Source organism: Lacerta agilis, chromosome 2, assembly GCF_009819535.1.
Source record: "Lacerta agilis isolate rLacAgi1 chromosome 2, rLacAgi1.pri, whole genome shotgun sequence".
Classification (NCBI taxonomy): domain Eukaryota; kingdom Metazoa; phylum Chordata; class Lepidosauria; order Squamata; family Lacertidae; genus Lacerta; species Lacerta agilis.
Window position 1 is genome coordinate 104,748,397 of NC_046313.1, and position 24,055 is coordinate 104,772,451.

The following is a 24,055-nucleotide window of genomic DNA, read 5'->3' on the forward strand; positions in this document are numbered from 1 at the left end:
TTAAATCAAAACTTCCTAGCCCTTAATATATTTATTTTATTTTTAAAGCAATACATCACTAGATTGTAAAAGAAAACAATGACTCAAAAGATAATACATTAATGTCAAATAATGGTTACAGGTAGGTAGCCGTGTTGGTCTGCCGTAGTCGAAACAAAATAAAAATAATAAAATTCCTTCCAGTAGCACCTTACGAGACCAATTAAGGTTGTTATTGGTATGAGCTTTCATGTGCATGCACACTTCTTCAAATACCATGCATGCACACGAAAGCTCATACCAATAACAAACTTAATTGGTCTCTAAGGTGCTACTGGAATGAATTTTTTTTATTTTTTATTTTGTTTCGTCTAAGAATGGGTCACTGTGTCTGGATGTTAACCAGAAGGTTGGTGGTTTGAGCCCACCCAGAGACGTTTGTGGCCAGAATTCCTGCATTGCAGGGGGTTGGACTAGGACGGTGACCCTTGGAGCACCTTCCAACTCTATGAGTCTCAAGTCTTTGTAAAGGGACCCCTGACCGTTAGGTCCAGTCGTGGACTCTGGGGTTGCGGCGCTCATCTTACTTTATTGGCCGAGGGAGCCGGCGTACAGCTTCTGGTCATGCGGCCAGCATGACTAAGCTGCTTCTGGCAAACCAGGGCAGCGCACAGAAACACTGTTTACCTTCCCGCCGGAGTGGTACCTATTTATCTACTTGCACTTTGACGTGCTTTCGAACTGCTAGGTTGGCAGGAGCAGGGACTGAGCAACGGGAGCTCACCCCGTCGCGGGGATTCGAACCGCAGACCTTCTGATCGGCAAGTCCTAGGCTCTCTGGTTTTTAACCCACAGCGCCACCCGCGTCCCAGCAAGTCTTTGTAGTAGGTGGGAATACCGTCTGCGCTTTTCCCAAACAGCACTAGGAGGCGCTCAAGGGCTCCATCAAATGGCAGTAGTTTAGCTCCGTCCGCTTCCACCCCCGACTGAAATGGTACGGCCGAAGCACCCTTGCAGAATGGCAGTGCGAGGTCTTGATTTCTCTTCCCACCCACCCCCCGCGCCACCCTCAATGGCACCGTCCGCAAATCCCAAACCGCGTTCCATTTTCCTGGAAGTCGACGTTCCATCGCCCCCGTCCACTCCCCCCCTTTTATGAGTCCCGAATGGTTTCGCCAACCACTCCGCTTCCCCCCCCACCCCCCTCTCCGCACAAGTTCAGCGCTTTCCGTTCCCTACGTCACGGCCCCGCATTCTTTCACTGGAGAGGCCCCCGCCCCTTTTCCTTCCGGCCCCGCCCCCCTGCGCAGTGCTCATTGGACCCTCGTCTCTCCGCCGAGGAGCGCTCTCTCCTTGGCCCCGCCCACTCCGGTGCCGCGAGTCGGGGCTGGTGGTGGAGGAGCAGAAGGAGGAGGAGGAGGAGCGGACGGCAGCCGGGATAGGACATGCACCGCAAGAGGCCGTTCAGCGCTAAGCAGAAGAAGAAGCAGCTGCAGGACAAACGGGAGAGAAAGCGGCAGGGTAAGCGCGAGAGGGGGCGGGGCCGTGCGGGAGGGGGCGGGGCTCCGCCCCCGCCTTGAAACATCTGGAAGGCTGTAGCATTCCCCCACCCTCTTTGGGCTGCATGTGGGGAGGATCCCCCCCTCTCTCTTCAACATCCGTATTCTCACCTTTCTCTTACGCCCCCCCTAAAACATCTCTCCCCTGTTCATGATGAGAAGGGACCGAGCATTAGCAACATCTGGTTCTCATGATGGCCCACATAAACATCTGGATAGCATAAGGCCACGCCTCCTCTTCCTCCTTGAAAGATTTCAGAGGGGGCGTTGGAGGGAAGAGAAAGCGTGACCTCTACCTCTCCTCCATTAAAACAAATCGGGTGCGTGTGTGTGTTTGTGTGGATATTTATTGGCTTCTGCAGGAAACGCTTACAGAGAAAGCAAATTTCCTGAAAACGTTTAGCACCTCTCTCTTCCTCTCCCTTTCCCTCTTTTCTCTCTATCTGTCTCTCTCTCTCCCTTTTTGCAAAGCGGGGGTGGGCCAGGCCTTTCACCTCATGACTTAGCACCCCGTCCCGCTGCTCCCCTCCTGGAAACATTTTGGAAGATGAGTCTAGAGATCTTCGCTTTCTCTGTCTGGCTTCTGACATGTGGGGTGCATGCTGCTAATTCATGCTAATTGACAAGCCTCATCTCTCCCCCACCTCCCCTTTGCATGCACGCACACATAAATGGAATTGTCAACTCTTTTGTGGAGCAGTCCAGTCTTCTCCCTTCAATGAAATATTAAACTAGGCCCTTTTGGGAGCACTAGCCTCTTACTTCTGAAGCACCTTTTAAACTGGGTTCAAAATAAAATTTTAGGTGTCTTCCCCCCCCCCCAATTTTTGGATGTACACTTGATGTACACTTGAAGGATGATTCTCTCTAGCAAGCATTGGGGGTGCTTGCTAGATTTCTGTGTACACCCTACACCTGCAATGCAGTGGGCATTATATCGTTCTCTCTTTTTCTCCCACCTAAACTGCTTAATGGAATAAACTGCCCTTCTCCAGTGCATTGGGAATGCTGTTTCATCACCTCCCTGTAGCTGGGAGACAGAAACACTTTTCTAATACAGAACACAACTCTTTCCTTCAGTTATTTTGGCTCAGGGCTGTAACCATTCAATCTGTTCTACTATTCATATTCAATTTTGTCCCTTTCCAGGTATACACAGCCAGATCGTACACATGGTTTCTTGGAAGAGTTCCATGCTTTATTCAGTAGGACTTACTTCCAAGTAACTGTGTATAAGAGTACAGTTTATGGGAGGAGGGGAGCCAATGTGGTATTAGCAGTTAGAGTGTTGAACTAGGAGAGCTGGGTTCAAATCTCCACTCTGCCAACAGAGAACACTGGGTGAACTTGGGTCTGTCTCTCAGCCTGATCTACCTCACAGGGTTATTGTGAGGACAAGAGGAGAGGGACTTACAAATAACATCCTGAAAGTGTGGAATACAAATGTACAGGCAACTCCCCATTTATGGGCACGCACATTGCTGCAAACATGGAAGTGTCATGAAGAGGGGCAAAACAGCTCTAAAAGAGCAGGGAAACTGCGAAAATGGTGTGGTTTGTTAAGAAACATGTTAGAGGGGATGGAATTAAGTAAGATGAAACCTTAAAATGCAATTGTATGTCATTTGGGTTATAAATATCAGTGTTGGGTGAGCAGGAAATCACTAGTTTTGGTCAATAGTTCAATAGTTGAGTAATGAATGTAATTTTCTATATGGATTTTTTATTTATTTTTTAAAAAAGAACCCATTAGTGAAAGGTTGCATTAAAGTAGGGATGTGGAACCTGTGGTCGTCGAGATGTTCATGCTGGCTGGGACTGACAAGAGCTTCGGAGTCAGATCATAGGCCCTCCTAGGTCAATATTGTCTACACCAGGGGTGCCCAAACTTTTTTCAAAGAGGGCCAGATTTTAAAATTTGAAACCCAAAATTGTTGAGCTTTCTTTTAGGGTTGAAGTTGTTGAGCTTTTTCTTGGGTTTTACCCCAGGAAATAAACTTTCACGGGGGCCGGATTTAATCGACCGGAGGAACTGAACATGGAACTTTCTGCATTGCAAAACAGATCTTCTGCAGCTAAGCCATGCCTCTTCTCCTGGAGTCCCAACAACATCTGGAGGGCCACAAGATTCCACCTTGGCCTTATTAATTTGCACTGAAATCAGTAGGGCTGTATCTGTGTTTAGAATTACATTGTAATGTTTGCATCAGGTCTGCATATCTTGCAACCCACCAAGCTGAATGAAGCCTGCCTGGTGGTTAGCAGCCCTTCTCACTTCTGCATGCCCAGGCAGGGTCTGCAGTATCAAGAGCAGGGGTAGGCAACCTAAGGTCCGGGTGTGGCCCAATCGCCTTCTCAATCTGGCCCGCAGACGGTCCAGGAATCAGCGTGTTTTTACATGAGTAGAATGTGTGCTTTTATTTAAAATGCTTCTCTGAGTTATTTGTGGGGCATAGGAATTCGTTCATTTCCCCCCCAAAAAATATAGTCTGGCCCACCACATGGTCTGAGGGATGGTGGACCAGCCCACAGCTGAAATAGGTTGCTGATCAAGAGGTTCGTCAAGCGCCTGCCAAATGTGATGTGAACTCCATTCAGCATGGTGGACCTTAAATTGCTCAGGCCTGTGCCATGTCCCATTCCACTTCCTTTATGCATAGCTTGCTTTATAGCTATTACAGTATTGTTATTGTTGTCTTTTGTTATAACTATTACTGTTGTTGTTGCTTGTACCCCACCCATCTGACTGGGTTGCCCCAGCCACCCTGGGCGGCTTCCAACAGATATAAAAGCATAATAAGACGTCAGACATTGACTTTGGTGCATTAATTAACCCTATGCAGCTTAGGACCCTCGTACCTAAGGGACCGCCTCTCCTGGTATGTCCCGTGTAGGACCTTAAGGTCCTCAAATAATAATGTTTTGGAGGTCCCGAGCAACAAAGATGCTAGGTTGGCCTCAACTAGGGCCAGGGCTTTCTCAGTACTGGCCCCGACTTGGTGGAACCGTCTATCACAAAAGACCAGGGCCCTGCAGGATTTGGCATCTTTCCGCAGGGCCTGCAAGACGGAGCTGTTCCACCTGGCCTTTGGGTTGGTCTCTGTTTGATACTTATGCTTCATTCTTTTATTGGTGGGCTATTTGAAAATGAGGGACCCAGGTGGCGCTGTGGGTTAAACCACAGAGTCTAGCTTGCTGATCAGAAGGTCGGCGGTTTGAATCCCTGCCACGGGGTGAGCTCCTGTTGCTCGGTCCCAGCTCCTGCCCACCTAACAGTTCGAAAGCACATCAAAGTGCAAGTAGATAAATAGGGACCGCTCCAGCGGGAAGGTAAATGGCGTTTCCGTGCGCTGCTCTGGTTCGCCAGAAGCGGCTTTGTCATGCTGGCCACATGACCCGGAAGCTGTCCGCGGACAAACGCCGGCTCCCTTGGCCTATAGAGCGAGATGAGCGCCGCAACCCCAGAGTCGGACACGACTGGACCTGATGGTCAGGGGTCCCTTTACCTTTACCTTTACCTATTTGAAAATGAGACTGCAGTTTTAATTTAGAATTTTTAAATTTGTATTTTAATCTGTATTTTAAATTGATTGTTTTTATGTTTTTGCTGTGCTTTTAATTAGTGTTAGCCGCCTTGAGCCCGGTTTTTGGCTGGGAAGGGCGGGGTATAAATAAAAATTTATTATTATTATTATTATTATTATTATTATTATTATTAAGGGGGGGTTCCCATCCTACTGTCCCTGGATCAGATCCTTGTATTAACAGTTTCTGCAGTCGGAAAGCTACGGGGCTTTTGAGACCGTGATAGGTGCATGTGGTATAAATGGAAGATTTGCGCAGAAACAAAGGGTAGTAGTACCGAGCAGTGTGCCATTATAGCTGGATCTACGCTAAGCCATTCATTCCAGTGCAATACGATCGTTTTCAATGCGGCCGTATTTAAAAATAGCCAGCGTGGTCCAGGCTGTTTAGCTGTACCCCTCTGCCCTGCGAGGTTTTTGTTGACTGTAGCATCTTTTGTGGGCCTGAGCTAAAAGAGGAAGGTGGTGGTTACGCATCCTCTTGTGTTGTTGCTGCGTTATGGGGTGGGGTGGGGGGGTCCATACGAGGAAGGGAAGGGGGGAACCCCACCTCTTGTGACACAGAGAGAGAGAGCTGCACTGTGCTCAAACTGCCACTGTGCCAACTCAACTAGAAACAATTCGAAAAGAAAAGTGCTGAGCTTCAGTGACAGGCAGTGGGGTGAAAACACTTTATGGGGGTTATGAATTATGTGCTAGTGGTACTGAAATAACTCTTTAGGGCATTAAATGGGCAGCTGGCGCTTTTTTTTTTTTTGCACTGGTTTCTCAGATAAGAGAGCACCAGTTGACACCGAACAGGAAGGTGGGCATGTGCTATGAGTGTGTCATCGTCCTTAAGATAATGCCTTGCTGGATCTGGATCTTTGAAGTGCCTTTGCATATATTGTCTTTAGTAATCCTTGCAGCAGCCCTGCAAAGTTGGTTGGTGAAAATGGTCCAAGTTTTGGATGAGACAGTCATTGTGTGCCAGATGGCACTCAGATGAGTTAATGGGTGAAGCAGCCATGATGTGTATCTCATGGGACTGTGCTTCTGATTGAAGGGGGTGGTCTATCCATAACTGAGTGAATGAAACCAGTCCCACTTCACTTCTGGGGTGGAACTATGGAAGAAACTGCTTCTGGGATTGTATTGCTGCACTGGGTGGAGAGGGTCCTTCCTATATAGAATACAGTTGCACAAGTGTATAGTTAAACTATGGAACTATTGTCAAGGATGATGGGAGTTGTAGTCCCAACAACATCTGGGAACCCGTTGGATGGCTTTTAAAAGAGGATTCGACAAATTCATGGAGGACAAGTCTTATCAGTGGCTTCCAGCCATACTCTGCAGTTGGAGACGGAAATGATCCTGCATATTCATTGCTGGAAGTCTCCAAAGGGGAGAGTGCTCTTGTGCTACAGGTATCTGGTTGGCCATGTAGCCTGATCCAGATGGGCCATTGGCCTGATCCAGCAGATTCCTTCATTCACATGTCCGTTGGTCCTGGGCTGGTGCTCATCAGCAGCCATTTCTGATCATTATTATTATTTTATTAATACAAGTTTGTATTGAACTGCATTAATTGCTGAATTGCTTGAAATCGTGGATGGAAAGCTTGTGGAGCTGTTAATGAAATCCGTATGTCCCACTCCCTGACTTCTGGCCAAAACTTTTAGGCTCCACTCACACACCGTCCATAATTGGGGCATTATGGTAGTAGCTTTGTTCACATGAACATATAAGCAAATAGGGAGTCCTGTGGTGGTTCTTCAGGTGAGATAAATTTACTTCTGTGCTCTTCGTTTGTGGTTTTTAAGGCAGGGCCACATCACAGTCTTTCTCCTTTCTCCTATTCATTGCATTCAGGGGAGGTAGCCTGAGTTCTCCTTCCAACTCCCAGCAGCCTCCAGGTAGTGTGGCCAGTGGTCAGAGATGATGGGAAATGTAGTCCTGCAACATCTGGAGGAACACAGGTTCCCCAGCCCTGATGTGGTGGATAGAGGGACTCAAGCTTCAAACTTTTAATGTCCCTGTGAACTAATTGCGCATGGATTTGTTTCTGTCATGTTGGTAACTGCCATTAAACCCACTGGGAGCAGGATATCTGAAGGGTGACCTTCTTCACGATGAGCTTCTTGCTTTACTAAACCACAAAAAGAACATGGGAAACTGCCTTATACCAAATCAGACCATCGGTTCATGTAGTTTACTATTGTCTACACCAGTGTTTCCCAAACTTGGGTCTCCAGCTGTTTTGGGACTAAAATTCCCATCACCCCTGACCGCTGGCCTTGCTAACTAGCTAGGGATGATGGGAGTTCTAGTCTGAAAACAGCTGGAGCTCCACACTGACCAGCAGCGTCTTTCCAGCTTGTTGGACTGGGATGTCTACATTCCCCACTGGGATATGCTGCGGATTGAACTGTGAGGACCATTTGCATGCCAGTCATGTGCTCTTCTGCTGAGCCTCAGATCTTGCCTGACATCTGCCTACTGCTGGCTGGCATAGGGGCTCTGGATGCAGGGTTATAAAGCAGCCTATCCTTGGAAGCAAACAGGAAAAACAGGAACCCGTCAAAGACCTTCATCCTGAGAGCCAGATTAAAACGTTAAGGCCGAGAACAGGAAATTTGGGGAGAGGCACACTCTCAGGTGTGGCTTCTGCAAGAGAAGGCAGTGGCACTGTTGCATTGGCATGACCATTAACAGCCAGTAAGCCCAGTTGGGCACTGGGAAAGTTGTACTTCAGAATCTACTCCAATGGGTGGTCCGCGGTCCACCCACCCATCCCATGCAAGCGTATGTGCAAAGCAGAATATGTCTTCGTATGTAAATGATCGGTGCTGAGGGGAGAGCTCTGTGTTAGTCGAGTTCTCTGCTCCATGAATTAGGGGCTGGGTCTCCTGTTTCATGATTTGGAAAAATGGCTGGCTCTTTATCCTCCCCCCCCTCCAATCACCGCAGCCCAGCTTTGCAGATGTGGGCTGGGAGCTGTCGATAGCAAGACTACAGGCCCCACCCTGGGGTGAGTCATCTGTTTCCTGTCTTTTGAGCCCCTTCTCGGCCTCAAAATCCCCTCAGAAACAACCAGCAAGACTGTTGCAGCTCTTTCAGACAAATCCCCTTTCTGCTCCTGCCAAGGCCAGGCAGCTGAGTTGTTGCAGAGTCCACAACAGAAGCACCTGCGGCATGTCCTTTCTCCTTCCTTCGGCCTCCCCCTTTGGCCTTTGAGAACTGGATTCCTCCCTCGAGTAGGCTCTCTCGCCCTTGTAGGAATGAGCCCTGGAATCCCTTTAGTTCTACCTCCCTCTGTTAAGTCTGCAAACACCCGTCCCTGCTTTTAGTTACGGTGCACACCCTGGCCAAAAATGTGGGTAGAGTCCAAGGTGTTGTGGTGTTCTTGTCTACTTTAAACCCCGAGGCCTTTTGCTGCCTCCACAGAATCCTGGCTGGGCGGCGCTTGCCTTCTCTATTGCAACGCAACCCTCAAATCCCACTCCCTCTGCCGCTTATAATTTCGACGGGTACCTGGTGGTTTTGAACCTTCGTGTCTCTTCTTCAAGTGATAATGGGATTGTGGTTTATATCAGAGGAGGTGGACTCCAACTCCCATGATTCCCATCCAGCATGGTCAATTGTCAAGGATGATGGGAGTTGTAGTCCCGACAACATCTGGGAACCCGTTGCTACCCACCCCTGGTGTGGTTTTCAACCAGGGTAGATAAAAATCAATGTTTTTTTAAAAAATAAAAAAATAAAAAATCAGATTTAAAAAAAAAATTAAATCAGATTTAAAAAAAAATTGAATCAGATTTTTAAAAATTTAAATCAGATTTTTAAAAATCTAAATCGGATTTTAAAATAAAATGCTTTTGGAGGAAAAATCTTCCCAAAGATAGTTGTCTGTTTAAGTTACATTATAGTCCCAAGGCTATTCATCAGGAAATAAGGATTTGTTTAATGTTTTTCATGTGCTAAAACTCAAACTTCTTTTTTTTTTTAAACTTAGACTAACCACACATGGCTACATATGCTATAATGTTATTGTTTCAGTTAATAACAATTTAAACAATTTATCTAAAGAAATGATTGTTTTTCTCCTTCCAATAAAGTACAGCAGAAAAGTTGCCCAAATATAAACAGTTAGCTTATTAAACCTCACAATAATTTCATAATTATCTATGTATTTCTAATAGCATAACCAAATCAGAAATTTTTGATATAACTGTAAAAACTACTCTGAAAATTTATTATTCCAAAATGAAACCTTCATCTGGTTGTAAATATTAAGATTATACCAGCAAGAATGAGCCTTTCTGTAAAAAAGAAAGAAAGATTTAAATCAAGTCTTACTGACTAGTGATACAGTATACTGTATTTTTCCATGTATAAGACTAGGTTTCCCCCCTGAAAAATAATGTCAAAAATTAGGGGGCATCTTATACACAGGGCCATCTCCCCCCATTTTCTTAAATCTGAGTCCCCCAAAATAGGGGGCATCATACATTGGGGGGCGCGTCTAATACATGGAAAAATTCAGCAGTTCCCCCTGTGCCTCCCAGAAATTGTGAGGGGGTCAGAAGAACCCCCAGAACAGCAATGGGAGGGGAGATGATGGTTCCATCATCAGGCAAGCAGAAGCTTTTGTGGTCTACTTAGCGCTACCTTGAATTCCTTCCCTGGGGTTTCAGAGTCACGACTCGGCCTCTCTGCTCACTTCCCCTTTGCTTGTCCCTCCAGGCTTTCAAGATGGCGTGAGGTCCAGCTCCAACAGCCGGAGTGGCAGCCACGACAGGCACGAGGACCACACGGACACTTCGGACAGCGAGTCGTTCTCTCTGCAGGTGCGCAAGCTGAACCAGCAGCCTCAAGTCCGCAAGCCGGGAGAACATGGCTACGATCCCAACAGGTAATGCGGGGGATTTCGTTGCGCTTGATTCAGAGAGGCACCCGGGGAGGGGCTGAAGCTGCCCAACAAACTTTTCAGATACATTCTTCATCAGGGACATATTCTCGCATGAGCTCCCTAGACCCCGTTCCATTGCCTGAGCCCAATTCACAGTGCTTGTTCCCAGCTTTCAGGGACCTACATGGGTTGAGAACCAGTTAGCTGAAACCTGCTTCCATCCCACCCTGCTAATGCCCTGTGTTCCTCTTCAGAGGCCTCTCTTTGGGTGCCCTTCCTGCTGGAGAAAGCTGCTGCTTCAGAGATGGAGAACTTGTGGCCCTCCAGGTGTTGCTTAACTCTATGCCCCATGGCCTCAGCTGATGTGGCTCCTGGTGTGAGAAGATGGCAACATCTTAGGCAGCTGCTGAGAGCCAATTGCTACTAAAACCACTCCCTTGGACCCTGCTCTCCAATGAATGCCAAGCAGCCGCCTTTGTATTTACCACAATGCCCCCCACAGCAGCGCTGTTGCTGCAAGGCATTCTGGGCAATTACAATGGAGTCCACCTGAGGCTCATTGGAGGAGCCCCTTTCTCCTGGTAAGCCCTACCGCCACATGTGTGCCCGGCGTAAGCATAACATGCATGTTTAATGAGATTGAACAGTCATAATATAGATCTGACTTTCCAGCTGCTTGCAGTGGTGGAAAGGCCTGTGGGCCTCTGGGTGGCATTGGACTACAAATTCCCTCACCCTTTGACCATTGGCCATGTTGCCAGGACTGATGGGAGCCAGAGTCCCACAATATCTGCAGGGCCACAACTCAGTTGGTCTCTAAGGTGCTACTGGAAAGAATTTTTGATTTTGTTTTGACTATGGCAGACCAACACGGCTACCCACCTGTAACTGCAGGGCCATAAATTACCCATCCCTGGATTAGAGTGATTCAGGGCCAGAAAACCTATTATCCTGTGGATGTGGTTGGACTTCCATTCCCATCAATCCCATCCAGAGTCCCACTGATATCTGGGGGGCCATAAGCTCCCCATGCCTCCTCTAACCCATTTATTTCCTTATTTGGCAAATTCCTTTTTCATGGACGTTGGTTAATGGCCTGGGCCTACTCAGTTTGAGTGAAGTGCAACTTTTGTGGCCAGAGTGCGTTGGTTGTTTGCAGCTTACGTGTGATAATTTTGCTGCATGTGAGACAGTGAGTCCTCCATTCTGATGTGCTCCGTTTTGAAATAGAACCAGGGGCCTGCTTTCAAAATTGTGTTTCGGCTGCTCTGACATCTTCATGGCAGAAATCCCTTTCGCTCACATGTGCACGTGAACATTTACAAGTACTTAAGAATCTGAAGAAGTGTGCACGCACACGAAAGCTCATACCAAGTTGGTCTCTAAGGTGCTACTGGAAGGATTTATTATTATTTACTATTTATTTTGTTTTAAGTACTTAAGAAGTCAGCAACGTGCTTTTAACTCCTGTGCTCTTCTCAGTAAGAGACTTGCACGTGAGGAAGGGTGTAGGAAACGTTTCTCCCGACTTGTGAACATTACCAGACTAGGCCATGCTCCACCATTTCCTGTTGTGCCTCTGAGTGCAACATAGAGGAAATGACAAGTTCTCCTTTAGAAGGCAGAGCAGGGAAGAGCTGTCAGTATCACCACATAACCCTCCTCCTGTGGGGCGGATGTATGTTAAAGCATGCGTTCGAAAGTAAGTCACAACGTTTACGTGAGCATGCAACACTCTTGTCTTGTGTTCTCATGAACCACTAGTTTTCCTCCTGGAGCAGAGAGTTATGTCTACAGTTTCCCACCACCAGACTTGGATTCTCTCTTTCTTTTTTTGGAAATGAAACCCAGGCACTCAGAGGAGTCTGCAGCTTGTTGAAAGAATGTGTGTCTTGCAAGGCGAAAGTCTCGGGTTTAACCCCTGGCATTGCCCCACTTGTGATTTCCAGCATCTGGCATTCAGAGGGAGAACGTAGCCATTGTGGCCCTTGATCACAGCCACCCATGTTCCTTGTTGGAGAACCTGACAGGCTGCTCCAGTCAGAGGATACCTTACTGGGCCTCATGGTGATCCAACTTGATGCGAGGCAGGCTCTTGTATAGTTTTCTGCAGCACTTTTATTGCACTCTTATTTCATAACCCATATCTCTTTTCCACCTGGCCCTATCAGGTAGGCTGAGAGAATACTTTTAAGGCATGTGGTGGAATTTCATCCCCGAAGATAAACATCCCTGCAAAAGCTTGGCCAGTACAAGGACGGAGTGAGACTTTAGAAGCCCACAAAATCCCTTCTCAACTAACTGGGGGAAGGGACAAATATGAATGAATGGAACAGGTCGCCAGTAGCAAGGGCATCCATGCCGCCACTATTGTTTGTTATTGTTTTGTTTCCTTTAAGGTAAGAAGCAGGAAAGGCGGATCCAGCCAGCAGGCCAGATCCTTATCTCCCCTACCTGCTGCGCTGCCCCGGTCAGTCATCTGATGCTACGGTGACATGGCATTTGGAAGCCCCGACAGTCAGCTGAATGTTGGGAACTTTGAAATGCTGCACAGGGCTCTTCATAAGACCCTCGCAAACAGTCTTGCATGACGCTGCCTGTCCGCCGTAGTTGGGACTTCAAAGCATCACGCAGAGGCTTTCAAAGAGCTCTGCAGTCTCCAATTTTTGAGACTTCAGAAGCACTCTGTGTAGCCCCTGCCTGACCTTTCGCTGCTTTCCCCCTGCCTGACAGATACCGGCTGCACTTTGACCGGGAGAGTAGAGAGGAGGTGGAGCGGAGGAAAAAGATTGCCCGAGAGAAGATCTTGGAGCCGGCTCCAGAAGTCGAGACGGAGGTGGACATAGAAGACGTTTATAAGACTGGTTCAGGTGAGCGAAGGGGACCTGGCTAAGGCACTCCTGGGGAGTCTCGGCTGATGGGGGAAATGCTGAAGAAGAGTTCCTCCCTCTGTCTGTAAAGCACTACCCCTCCTGGCCTCTGGAGGCAGCAGACAGTTTTGCCCTATGCAAGCACCATATGCAGGTGGTCTAAAAATGGCCCCGATAGGAAAAAATGGGGATTTGAGTATGAAAGTTCCCTGTTATCACTAAACAGTAGGTTGATAAAGGGTTGCCATATTTCAAAAAGTGAAAATCCGGAGCTTTTTTTTTTGGCCAAAGTTGTTGAGCTTTATTAGCAAAATCTCAAAAAATTAAGTTTTTGAGCTATTTTTTTTTATGGCATTTGCAAAAAAAATCAACACTTCCGATATGGGCTGCAATACATCCTCAATTTTCCCGGACATTTAAACCGAATTCTTAAAATTCCGCTCGGACGCTATTGTTGGTGGATGAATCGCCCGGATATGTCCAGGAAATTCTGGACTTATGGCAGTCCTTGTTTGATATATATATATATATAACATTAATGTGACTGCCTGCAAGTTTAAAACCCCTTAATGGCCTGCCAACTTGCCATGTTGCCCACGTTACATCGGTTCAGTAAGCCTCTGCTCAATTCACTTTTTATGTTCCCGTTCTTACCATTATGTCAGCCTTGTCCTGGGTTTCTGAAAGGCTTTATATTTCTCGGATTCTCCAAATGGTAGCCATCGTTGAAAAGCATTGATGGGAGTTGGAGTGATCAGGGAAGGTTCTTGATGCAAGATGTAGCTTCCCCCCCCCCCCTTAGAACTTCTCTCCTGCTTCTTTGCAAGACGTTGGCTGTATCTTCCAACTGACCCTTAACCTTTCTCAGCACTGGATTTTCCAAAACGCCCGCCCTGGAATTATCAGATGACCAAGGACCAGCTCTTAGCCCGAGAGGAGAAGTGTTTTCGGGAATATCTCGAGAATATCTACAGCACATTCCCACCAAGCCAGCTGAGCTACTTTGAGCACAATTTGGAGGTGAGCCTTTAAAAGCCTTAAGAGGAAACTCAGGCTGAATGGTCCAGCTGCATGGGAGCCGAGTGGGGTGATCTTTTCCACCAATTCGTTCACTTCATGCAGCCAGAGTCAAGTGTCAAAAAAAGGATTTGTAACTGGTTGTCTTGCGTAATTAACTTTGCTTTTATGGTTCAGGGTTTCAGCTGTTTTGAGGCAAGAGTTGGGGCGACAAAGAGTTGTGTTTCTTTAGCCACATTCACGCCATGCCTTTAAAACACAACGATAACACTTTAAGCTGTCATGGCTTCTCCCCAAGGAATTCTGGGGGCTGCAGTTTGTTAAGGGTGCCGAGAGTTGTTTGTGAGATACCCCAATATGTTCCCCTCACAGAACTACAATTCCCAGAGTTCCCTCTGAAGAGGGACTGGTTGTTGTCATAAGCCACTCTGGGAATTGTAACTCTATGTGAGGGGAGTAGTGGGGTCTCCTACCAACTCCCAGCAACCTTTGCAAACTACGGCTCCCAGAATGCTTTGGCAGAAGTCAAGACTGCTTAAAGAAGTATTTGTAGTGCTGTAAATGTATGGTGTGAATGTAGCCTTTGTCTCTGCAGCCCTCGGTGTAACTTGGGACCTGATGAAGCCTAATCCAATTTGGTGTGCTGTCTCCTACACTCCAGCGAAAAGCTGTGACTAAATGCAGGTTGTAGCTAGATCACCAAGCCAGCTCCTTTCTCTCTCCCCCCCCCAATCCCTTTTTTGCTTAATGTTCAGTTCAACAGACGGAGTCCTGGAGAATGTGAAAGTTTGCTCGCTATTTTATGACCTATACGTTGGCCCTTATAAAGGTATCGCCTAACTGCAGATTTTGGATTCCCCCCGCCTTAAGAACCAGCACTGTTTCCAGTCCTTTAACAAACTATTAATACTAGTTAACGCCTAATTCTGTTTCCATGGATATTCGCTTCGCATATTATGCTGTTTCTAAACTGGAAATGCTATTGTGCAGAAAATAGCAGGAGAGTCATGTGGCACTTGCTCATGTGCATATTTCACTGAGTGCACAAGCAATGAAAAGGATGCAGTTGACAGCAGCTCCCTAGGATTCGTGCAACCAGTGAGACACGTGTGCGATTTTCACGCATGACAATCTAACACGTGGCTTTCATACTTTTTCCTATGTGCTTTCATTTTTTTCATTTTCTTTCTTTCTTTCTTTCTTTCTTTCTTTCTTTCTTTCTTTCTTTCTTTTTGTTTAGGTTTTTGGTGCAGTGTAAACACAGCAACATTTGCTGGTTCTGCTCCAAAGTGCCAATTAAGCCTTGGGGAGTTGTGAAGGCTGGGATACCAGTCCTGACTCCAATTTGATTTTGAGCATTGTGACAGTACCCAGGGTCCTTTTAATCTGTTTAGGCCTAGTGTAATCTTACACAGGCCTTTTTCTAATCTCCTGTTTTCTCTTGTAGACATGGAGGCAGCTGTGGCGTGTACTGGAGATGTCCGACATTGTGTTGCTCATTACAGACATCCGGCACCCAGTAAGGACACTTTGCAGTTCTGTTGATGACTGGTGGCTTGTTCTCCGTAGACCTTGTTTACGCAGACCTTTGACTTGGTTTCTCAGATCTTTTAATGTGATTTAACTACCGGTAGCTAAGCGGGAGGACAATTTCTAGGGCTGACTCCATGGGGTGCAGCCTTCCCCCCCCCCCAAAAAAAATCTTTTACTACACACCCCAAGGGTGGTCCTGGGGTAGCAGTTTAATGTGAATTCCTAGCTGAACGTCTCCACCCCCATTGTTCAGCCCAGGCACTGAGGTGCAGCTCCTAGGGCCTTCTGGCAGTTCCCTCCCTGCAAGAAGCGAGGCTACAGGGAACCAGGCAGAGGGCCTTCTCGGTAGTGGTGCCTGCCCTGTGGAAAGCTCTCCCATTAGATCTCAAGGAAATAAACAACTCTCTGACTTTTAGAAGTCATCTGAGGCAGCCCTGTTTAGGGAAGTTTTTAATGTTTGCTGTTTTATCGTGACTTTAATATTCTGTTTGGAATCACCCAGAGTGGCTGGGGAAACCCAGCCAGATGGGCGGGGTATAAACAATAAATTATTATTATTATTATTATTATTATTATTATTATTATTATTAGCTGCTTAAGAAAATGGGAAGATCCTTCAGGAGCCACGTACTCTGGGGCCTGGGGGCAGTGTCTCCCATGACAATATGGAATGGCATTTTGTATAAAGCCGCTCCTGCCCGCCACTATATACTCTAATCACATTTATATCACAGAGAAGAAGTAAGAAATAAGTATTCTTAGCCCTCACTGTTTGGGACCACTCATTTAATTTGGCTCTCCCTTCCCCCCAACCCTTCCTGCCCAGGTCATCAACTTCTCCCCAGCCCTCTATGACTTTGTGACTAAGCAGATGAAGAGGAACCTCATCCTGGTACTGAACAAGATTGACCTGGCTCCCCCATCCCTGGTGGTGGCCTGGAAGCACTACTTCAAGAGCCGCTTCCCCGAAATCCACGTGATCTGCTTCACTTCCTACCCGCAACAGGACCAAGATCCCAGCACTGGTATATTCTTTTCTTTTTTAAAAATAAATTGCATTAGCGTTTTTAAAGAAGAGATACAAAACTGATACCAAATATACACACACACACACACACACACACACACACACACATATTTTAATCTGACGTAAATATAGATGAAATAAAAAACAGAGAAGAAGAGAAGAAAAAGAAAAGGAGGAGAAAAGAAAAGGAGAGAGAGAGAAAAACAAGTGAAATCAATCAGAAGAAAGAGATAGAAAAGAACTCAAAAAAGAGAAAGTAGAAAAGATAAAACAGAAATTAAAGATCTGTTTTTTCAAAGCTTCGTATTGCACTCCCCCCCCCCCCCCGCATTGCAGGCTTACGTTGTTGTAACACAATGGGTCTTAGGGCCTTATTGGGATACTGGAAACCTGAACTTGTTTATTTTGTTTTGCGTTAGAGAGAAGTTTACAAAATTGGCAAAATTATGCTCGGCGTGGAGAAAATTGATAGGCCACAGTTTTTCTCGCTCTCTCGACACTCTAGAACTTGTAGAAATCCGAGTGGGAAGCTGAATAAAGATTCAGGACAGATGAAAGAAATTACTTATTCACGCAGCTCAGACTTGAACTTTGGAACTCTCTCCCACAAGGAGGCAGGGAGGGCCACCAACTTGAATGGCTTTGAAAAGAGAATTAGACAAATTCATGGAGGATAAGGCTATCAGTAGTAGCCACTAGGCATGATGGCTATGCTCTGCCTCCATTGTTAGAAGCGGTAATGGTTCTAAATGCCAGTTTCTGGAAGCGGCAGGTGAGAAAAGTGCTCTTGTGTTCAGGTGCTGCTTTTAAGTTTTCCCACAGGCATCTGGTTAGCCCTTGTGAGAACAGGATGCTGGACTAGATGGACCATTGGCCTGATCCAGCAGGCTTGTGTTATGTTCTTGTGTTTACAAATGGGAAATTCAGGGCTGAAGCAGGTGGAAAAAGTTCAAAGATGTTGCTTTGGTTGCCTGCCTCCCATTTTCTGAATCTTTAGATCCAACTACTTTTTCAGGAAGAGGTGCGTTGGCTCACACCTTTTACTCCCCTGCTGGGTGAAATCTTGGCTCCCAGGACTTGATTTTCTGGGTTTTCTCTCTCGTCAGTGTTTAAGAAACGCCGGAAGCGTCGAAAGGGCTGGAGCAGAGCCATGGGGCCCGATCAGCTGCTGAGCGCTTGCGAGAGCATCGTGGCTGGAAGAGGTGAGTTTTCATGCGTCACTCTGAGCTCTTGGCTTACCCCTATAGAGTTTGTTTTACTCCGGGGCTAAAATTCGTCTGGAGGTCAGCACCTGTTTGTTCTTTAAACAAGGAAAGCTCCCAGAACTCAATCCTGCTTATAACCCACGTTTTTTGAAGCCTCTTTAGCCCAGGCGAATGGAACCTCAGAAATAAAGGAGAGGCACTCTGTGGCTCAGTTTGTATGTAGCACTGAGCCAAAGCATGGCTTAGCATGAAGGTGAAGGCTCCTGGAGAGACTGTGGCTGCTTTGTTCCACCTCTGCTGCTGCTCTGCTAACATGAGTTAAGCCATGGTTTGGTTTACTGCGACATCTGAACCTCTGCTCATGGTTTGTTTCTTTGAGACAAACCACAGGCCTGTAAACCAAGAGCAAACTTTGGTTACCAAACCATGGCTTAGCTTACAGCAGTGCAGCAGGGTCAGGACTAGAGCGGGAGCAAAGTGGCCATGATCTTCCTCCTGGGAAGGTAAAGGACCCCTGGTCGGTTAAGTCCAGTCAAAGGCGACTATTGGGTTGCGGCGCTCATCTCGCTTTTAGGCCGAGGGAGCCGGTGTTTGTCCACAGACAGCTTTCCGGGTCATGTGGCCAGCATGACTAAACTGCTTCTCACGCAACGGGACCCCGTGACGGAAACCAGAGTAGACAGAAATGCCGTTTATCTTCCCGTCACTTTGGTACCTATTTATCTACTTGCACTGGTGTGCTTTTGATCTGCTAGGTTGGCAGGAGCTGGGACAGAGCAAATGGGAGCTCACCCCGTCTCAGGGATTCAAACTGACGACCTTCCAATCAGCAACCCAAGAGGCTCAGTGGTTTGGACCACAGAGCCACCCATGTACATATGTGTTCACACTAACCCATGATTTGCTTAACATAGCACATGAACCAGGCCTGTGTCTGCTCTAAGGTTCCCTCCAACTAATCTAGGCATTCAGAGTAACACAGTCCCAACAAAGTATTGATACGATATTTGTGCAGCCCAGTTTTCCTCTTTCAAGCAGAAATAAGCCCCACGTAATTTCACCTGCTCTTGGATTTGCCATTGGATTTCAGCCTTAGATTCTGAAATGGGTTGTGTGGCCCTGTTTGCATCACTGCTTGTTGTGGGTCTTTTTTGGCATCTCTTTCCTCTTTTCTCCAGTGGACTTGAGCAGCTGGAAGGAGAAAATCGAGCGGGATGCAGCTAGCTCTCGCCTGCCGCTTGAGGACTCGGAGGAAGAGGACGATGACGACGAAAGCGCAGCGGTACTAGTGGAGCACCAGACAGATGTGGCCATGGAGGCCGGGGGCTTCTCCCAGGAAATCTATAAGGATGGAATCCTGACAGTGGGTTGTGTAGGTGAGTGCGCCCTCCGGTGGTGGACAAAGACATCCAGCAAGAAACTGTTGAGTGTTGACTCTTGAGTGGGGCTGGGGTGATTATATCAGTACTTGCTTAAGAAATAAGCTTTATTAAATGATTTGCTGCTCTTTATATTATGGGGACACGGGTGGCGCTGTGGTCTAAACCACAGAGTCTAGGGCTTGCCCATCAGAAGGTTGGCGGTTCGAATCCCCGCAACAGGGTGAGCTCCCGTTGCTCGGTCCCTGCTTCTGCCCACCTAGCAGTTTGAAAGCACATCAAAGTGCAAGTAGATAAATAGGTACCGCTCCAGCGGAAAGGTAAACGGCATTTCCGTGCGCTGCTCTGGTTCGCCAGAAGTGGCTTAGTCATGCTGACCACATGACCTGGAAGCTGTCTGCGGACAAATGCCAGCTCCCTCGGCCTATAGAGCAAAATGAGCGCCGCAACCCGAGCCGTCCGCGACTGGAGCTAATGGTCAGGGGTACCTTTACCTTTATATGTATGGATCTGCCTTCCTGAATGGGTACATGATGACACAGTCCTCCCTTCCTTCAAATCCCTCCTCTAAACCCTCCTTTTATGTATGGTATTTGGTTTATCCTCATAGTCCTCATTCATCACTGCAGCCAATCTTTAGGCATCTGCCCACATTCCTTCCATCCTTGCCTTACCTCTCCTCCCCCCCCCCCTGTTTCCCCACTTGCCTGTTTTGGATTTTAAAGTTCATTGGTAGTGAGGACCCACCTGCGTTGCTCTTCCTTGATACCCCATAGGCAGCGAGGGTGCAGCATAAATAAACCGGTGGACCTTGTAGGGTATCTGATGCAGGACATGCAGGTTAGAGCATCCCCAACAAATGACTTTCCAGGCTCAGCTTGAAGACATTTAGATTTTAAAGCTCATTGGGAGTGATGACTTGCCTCACTGTGAGGCCCCAGATGCACCAATGCTGCAGCATAAATGCAGTTGGAGGTAGACCTCAAAGGGCATCTACTGCAGGACATCCATTACTAGAGCATTCACAACATACAATTGCCCAGCCTCTGCTTGAAGACCTCCAATACCTCTTCCTCCCCCACAGGCTTCCCCAACGTGGGCAAGTCCTCGCTCATAAATGGCTTAGTGGGCCGCAAGGTGGTGAGCGTCTCCCGCACTCCAGGCCACACCAAGTACTTCCAGACCTACTTCCTGACGCCCACAGTCAAGCTGTGCGACTGCCCTGGGCTCATCTTCCCCTCCCTTGTGGACAGAAAACAGCAGGTAAGTGTTTGTGAAGTAGGAGAGGAGTGGAGGAGACAAATGATGTGGGAGGGATTTATTGCTGGGACTTTGGGGGAGAGGGCGTGAGGTTGAAGAAGGTGGGAGATTTCTTCAGCAGGGGAGTCTGGTTGGTCTCACATTGGTTGAAAGGAAATCTCTTGTGTCTTTTTAGTCTGCTTCCATGGAGAAATAGATGGGATCTGCAGGCCCTGTAACAAGTGTGCCCTTCCTTTCATTTTTAGATCCTGGCTGGCATCTACCCTATTTCCCAGATCCAGGAGCCCTACACTTCTGTGGGGTTCCTGGCCAGCCGCATTCCAGTCCAAGCCTTGCTCAAGCTGAAACACCCGGACGCCGAACATGGGAAACCTGAGCCCCCTTGGTGCGCCTGGGATGTCTGCGAAGGTAAAAGGGTGAACGAGGGTGCAGCGAGGGCATGGCGCTGCAGTTTAGCACAGGGTAGCCAACCTGGTGTCCTCCAGATCTCATAGACCGGGGTTTCCCAAACTTGGGCTTCCAGCTGTTTTTGGACTATAACTCCCATCATCCCTGACCACTGGTCCTGCTAGCTAGGGATGATGGGGGTTGTAGTCCAAAAACAGCTGGAGGCCCCATTTGGAAAAAAAACCCTGCCACAGATAAACAACCACCAGCCTCCCTCACAGGGGCGTAGCAAGGGGGGGCAGTGGGGCGGTTCGCCCCGGGTTCCATAATGGGGGGGTTTGACAAATTATCAAGGAACAAATTTTTTTGGAAACATTTTTTTTGAATTTTTTTTTATATGCCTGCTCCGAAGGTCTTATCTTACTATACTAGGGATTATATAGCTATATATGAAATTTCATGCATATCGGTTAATATCTTGACCCTCCTCCACCAAAATAGCTGTTCACTTGGCTGTTTTCCTATGTCATGAAGGCTGAAATTTCAGTTCAGAGAACACTTACTATTGTTCCCAACCCTAACCCTGTGGAAAGCCATCTAATTAGACTTTAATTTGATTTTGAGATGTTTTTAGGAGGTAATTTAATTATTGTTTGATTTTATACCAATGTTATGTATCTGATGTTAGCCACCCTGAGCCCGACTTCGGCTGGGGAGGGTGGGATATAAAAAAAAGTTTTTTATTATTACTTATTATTCCTTTGTAAGAAAATATGAAATAACATAAAACCATTTTTGCGGGGGGGGGGGGGATCAATTATGGGGGTTGACAAGAAATTGGGGGTTGACAAGGCACCGGGTACCACCTGACCTTCCCATGCCTGGGGGGGGGGTGGCAATTTTTTTTTTGCCCCCAGGTACCAATTTACCTTGCTACGCCCCTGCTCCCTCAGCACAGCCAATGGTCTGGGATAATGCAGGTGGGTGGGATCCATAACGTCTGGAAGGCATCATGCTGGCAACCCTTGATTTAGCAGGAAGGCTGAGCATTGTCAATACGGTCTGTGAACTCTGACACCATCTCTACCCTCTTTTTAGCCTGGGCTGAGAAGCGAGGCTACAAGACCGCCAAGGGAGCCCGCAATGACGTCTACCGAGCAGCCAATAGCCTCCTACGTCTGGCAGTGGACGGGCGCCTCTGTGTCTGCATGAGGCCCCCAGGCTACTCTGCAAGGAAAGGTACCTGTGGTTAAGGATGAAATAACCAAGCTTATAAGAGCTTCACTTGAAGCAGAGTCAGCAGGGGCTATGCAAGGAAAAGTCCTGTCTCACAAACCTATTAGAATTCAGTGTCAGCCAACACATAGAGAGAGGTGGTCTGGTTGACAAAGTGTGGTGTAGTGGTTAAGAGCGGTAGACTCGTAATCTGGGGAACCGGGTTCGTGTCTCCGCTCCTCCACATGCAGCTGCTGGGTGACCTTGGGCTAGTCACACTTCTCTGAAGTCTCTCAGCCCCACTCACCTCACAGAGTGTTTGTTGTGGGGGAGGAAGGGAAAGGAGAATGTTAGCCGCTTTGAGACTCCTTCGGGTAGTGAAAAGCGGGATATCAAATCCAAACTCTTCTTCTTCTTCTTCAAAATGTTTTTGACAAAGGTGCCTCAGCAATGACTCCTGAGTAAGCCAATAAAACAACAACAACAACAATTTATTTATTTATACCCCACCCATCTGGCTGGGTTTCAACAGAACATTAAAATGCAATAATCTATTAAACACTAAAAGCCTCCCTAAACAGGGCTGCCTTCAGATGCCTTCTAAAGGTCTGGTAGTTGTTATTCTCTTTGACATTTGGCGGGAGGCCGTTCCACAGGGCGGGTGCCACTACCGAGAAGGCCCTCTGCCTGGTTCCCTGTAGTCCCAGCCTAGCAGTCATGGGATAAGAGAATAGGTTTTTGTGGTGGATCAGGAATGGTTAAGTATCATAAATGGACAGTTCTCTGAATGAAGAGGTAGAGAAAGTGGAGCCACCAAGGTTCAACCTTGGGACCTGTACTTTTCATAGAACCGTAGAGTTGGAAGTGACCCCGAGGGTCATCTAGTCCAACCCACTGCAATGAAGGAATCTCAATTTAAAAGCATCCATGACAGATGGCCATCCAACTTCTGCTTAAAAAGCCCCAGTGCTGGAGGGTGCACAACCTCCCAAGGGAGTCCATTCCACTGTCAAACAGTTCTTAGTGTCAGAAAGTCCTTCCTTGTGTTTAGTTAGAATCTCCTTTCTTGTAACTTGAATCCATTGGTTTGGGTCATAATAATAATAATAATAATAATAATAATAATAATAATAATAATACCCCGCCCATCTGGCTGGGTTTCCCCTACAACTCTGGGCGGCTCCCAACAGAATATTATAAACACTATAAAACATCAAACATTAAAAACTTGCCTAAACAGGATTGCCTTCAGTTGTCTTACTGTCCTACTCTCCAGAGCAGGAGAGAACAAGTTTGCTCCATTTTCCACGTGACAGCCCTTTTGAACTTGTTTGTAAATGATCTAGAGTTAGAGCTGAGCAGTGAGGTGGTCCTGTTTCCTGACGTTACTAAATTGTTCAGGGTCATTTAAACAAAAGGAGATTTATGAAGCGCTCCAAAAGGACCTCTCCAAACTGATCGCATGGGTGGTAAAACGGCAAATGCAGTTCAGCGTAAACAAGTGTAAAGTGATGTGTGTCCGGACAAAGCATATTAATTTCATATATATAGTCATGGAATCTGAACTTAAGACTTTCAGGAGACATTTCCTCACCCCATTTTACTAGAACTATGAAATTTACCACCTTGGTGGCTTTGACAGGTGACCTTTGACCCTTCGCAGTTCCTGTGATTCTGACAGTCCTCTCTCTCTCTCTCCCTCCAGCCATGTGGGAACACCACCCTGAAACGGCTGAGATTGCCGCTTTGCAAGAGGCCCACCGCCATGACGGCAAGCGCAGCTCTGGGGAGGAGGAGGAAGAGGAGGAAGAGGAGGAGGAAGATGAAATCTCCAGCTCAGGAGAAGAAGAGGATGATGAGAAAGATCGGGATGCAGACGAAGAAGGTGAGGAGGAAGAAGAACCGCACTCGGCGCCCAAGAGCGGGCCTAGCCAGCTTGGCCCTTCTAGGAAAGGAAAGTTTGCTGGCCGGAACTTGTTTGCTTTGCTTGGGGAAGATGAATGTTAGCAGCTTCCCCTGCTGGACAGACTGAGAGGGGATGGTTGGCTCTCTCCTCTCCCCCATTCTGCTCCCGCCTCCCCACACACCCTATGTTCATTCTCAAGCTCCAGAGCCGCTGTATATCAATAAAGGTGATGTTTATTTCCTG

General features: G+C 47.2%; 1 protein-coding gene across 2 annotated transcripts; it reads left to right on the forward strand.

The window, feature by feature from the left end:
* Positions 1-1,330: 1,330 nt before the first annotated feature.
* On the forward strand, positions 1,331-24,055 carry GNL1 (G protein nucleolar 1 (putative)). 2 transcript variants are annotated; one of them, XM_033141565.1, is made up of 12 exons: positions 1,331-1,500; positions 9,848-10,016; positions 12,747-12,883; positions 13,752-13,903; positions 15,348-15,419; positions 16,260-16,458; positions 17,567-17,662; positions 18,844-19,041; positions 20,129-20,307; positions 20,550-20,712; positions 21,790-21,930; positions 23,612-24,055. In XM_033141565.1, exons 1-12 carry the CDS (start codon positions 1,425-1,427, stop codon positions 23,911-23,913), a joined length of 1,884 nt encoding a protein of 627 aa, XP_032997456.1. In that variant the 5' UTR covers positions 1,331-1,424; the 3' UTR covers positions 23,914-24,055. The 2 variants fall into 2 exon arrangements, with proteins under 2 accessions (XP_032997456.1, XP_032997457.1); XM_033141566.1 differs by lacking the exon at positions 1,331-1,500 and adding an exon at positions 3,104-3,128.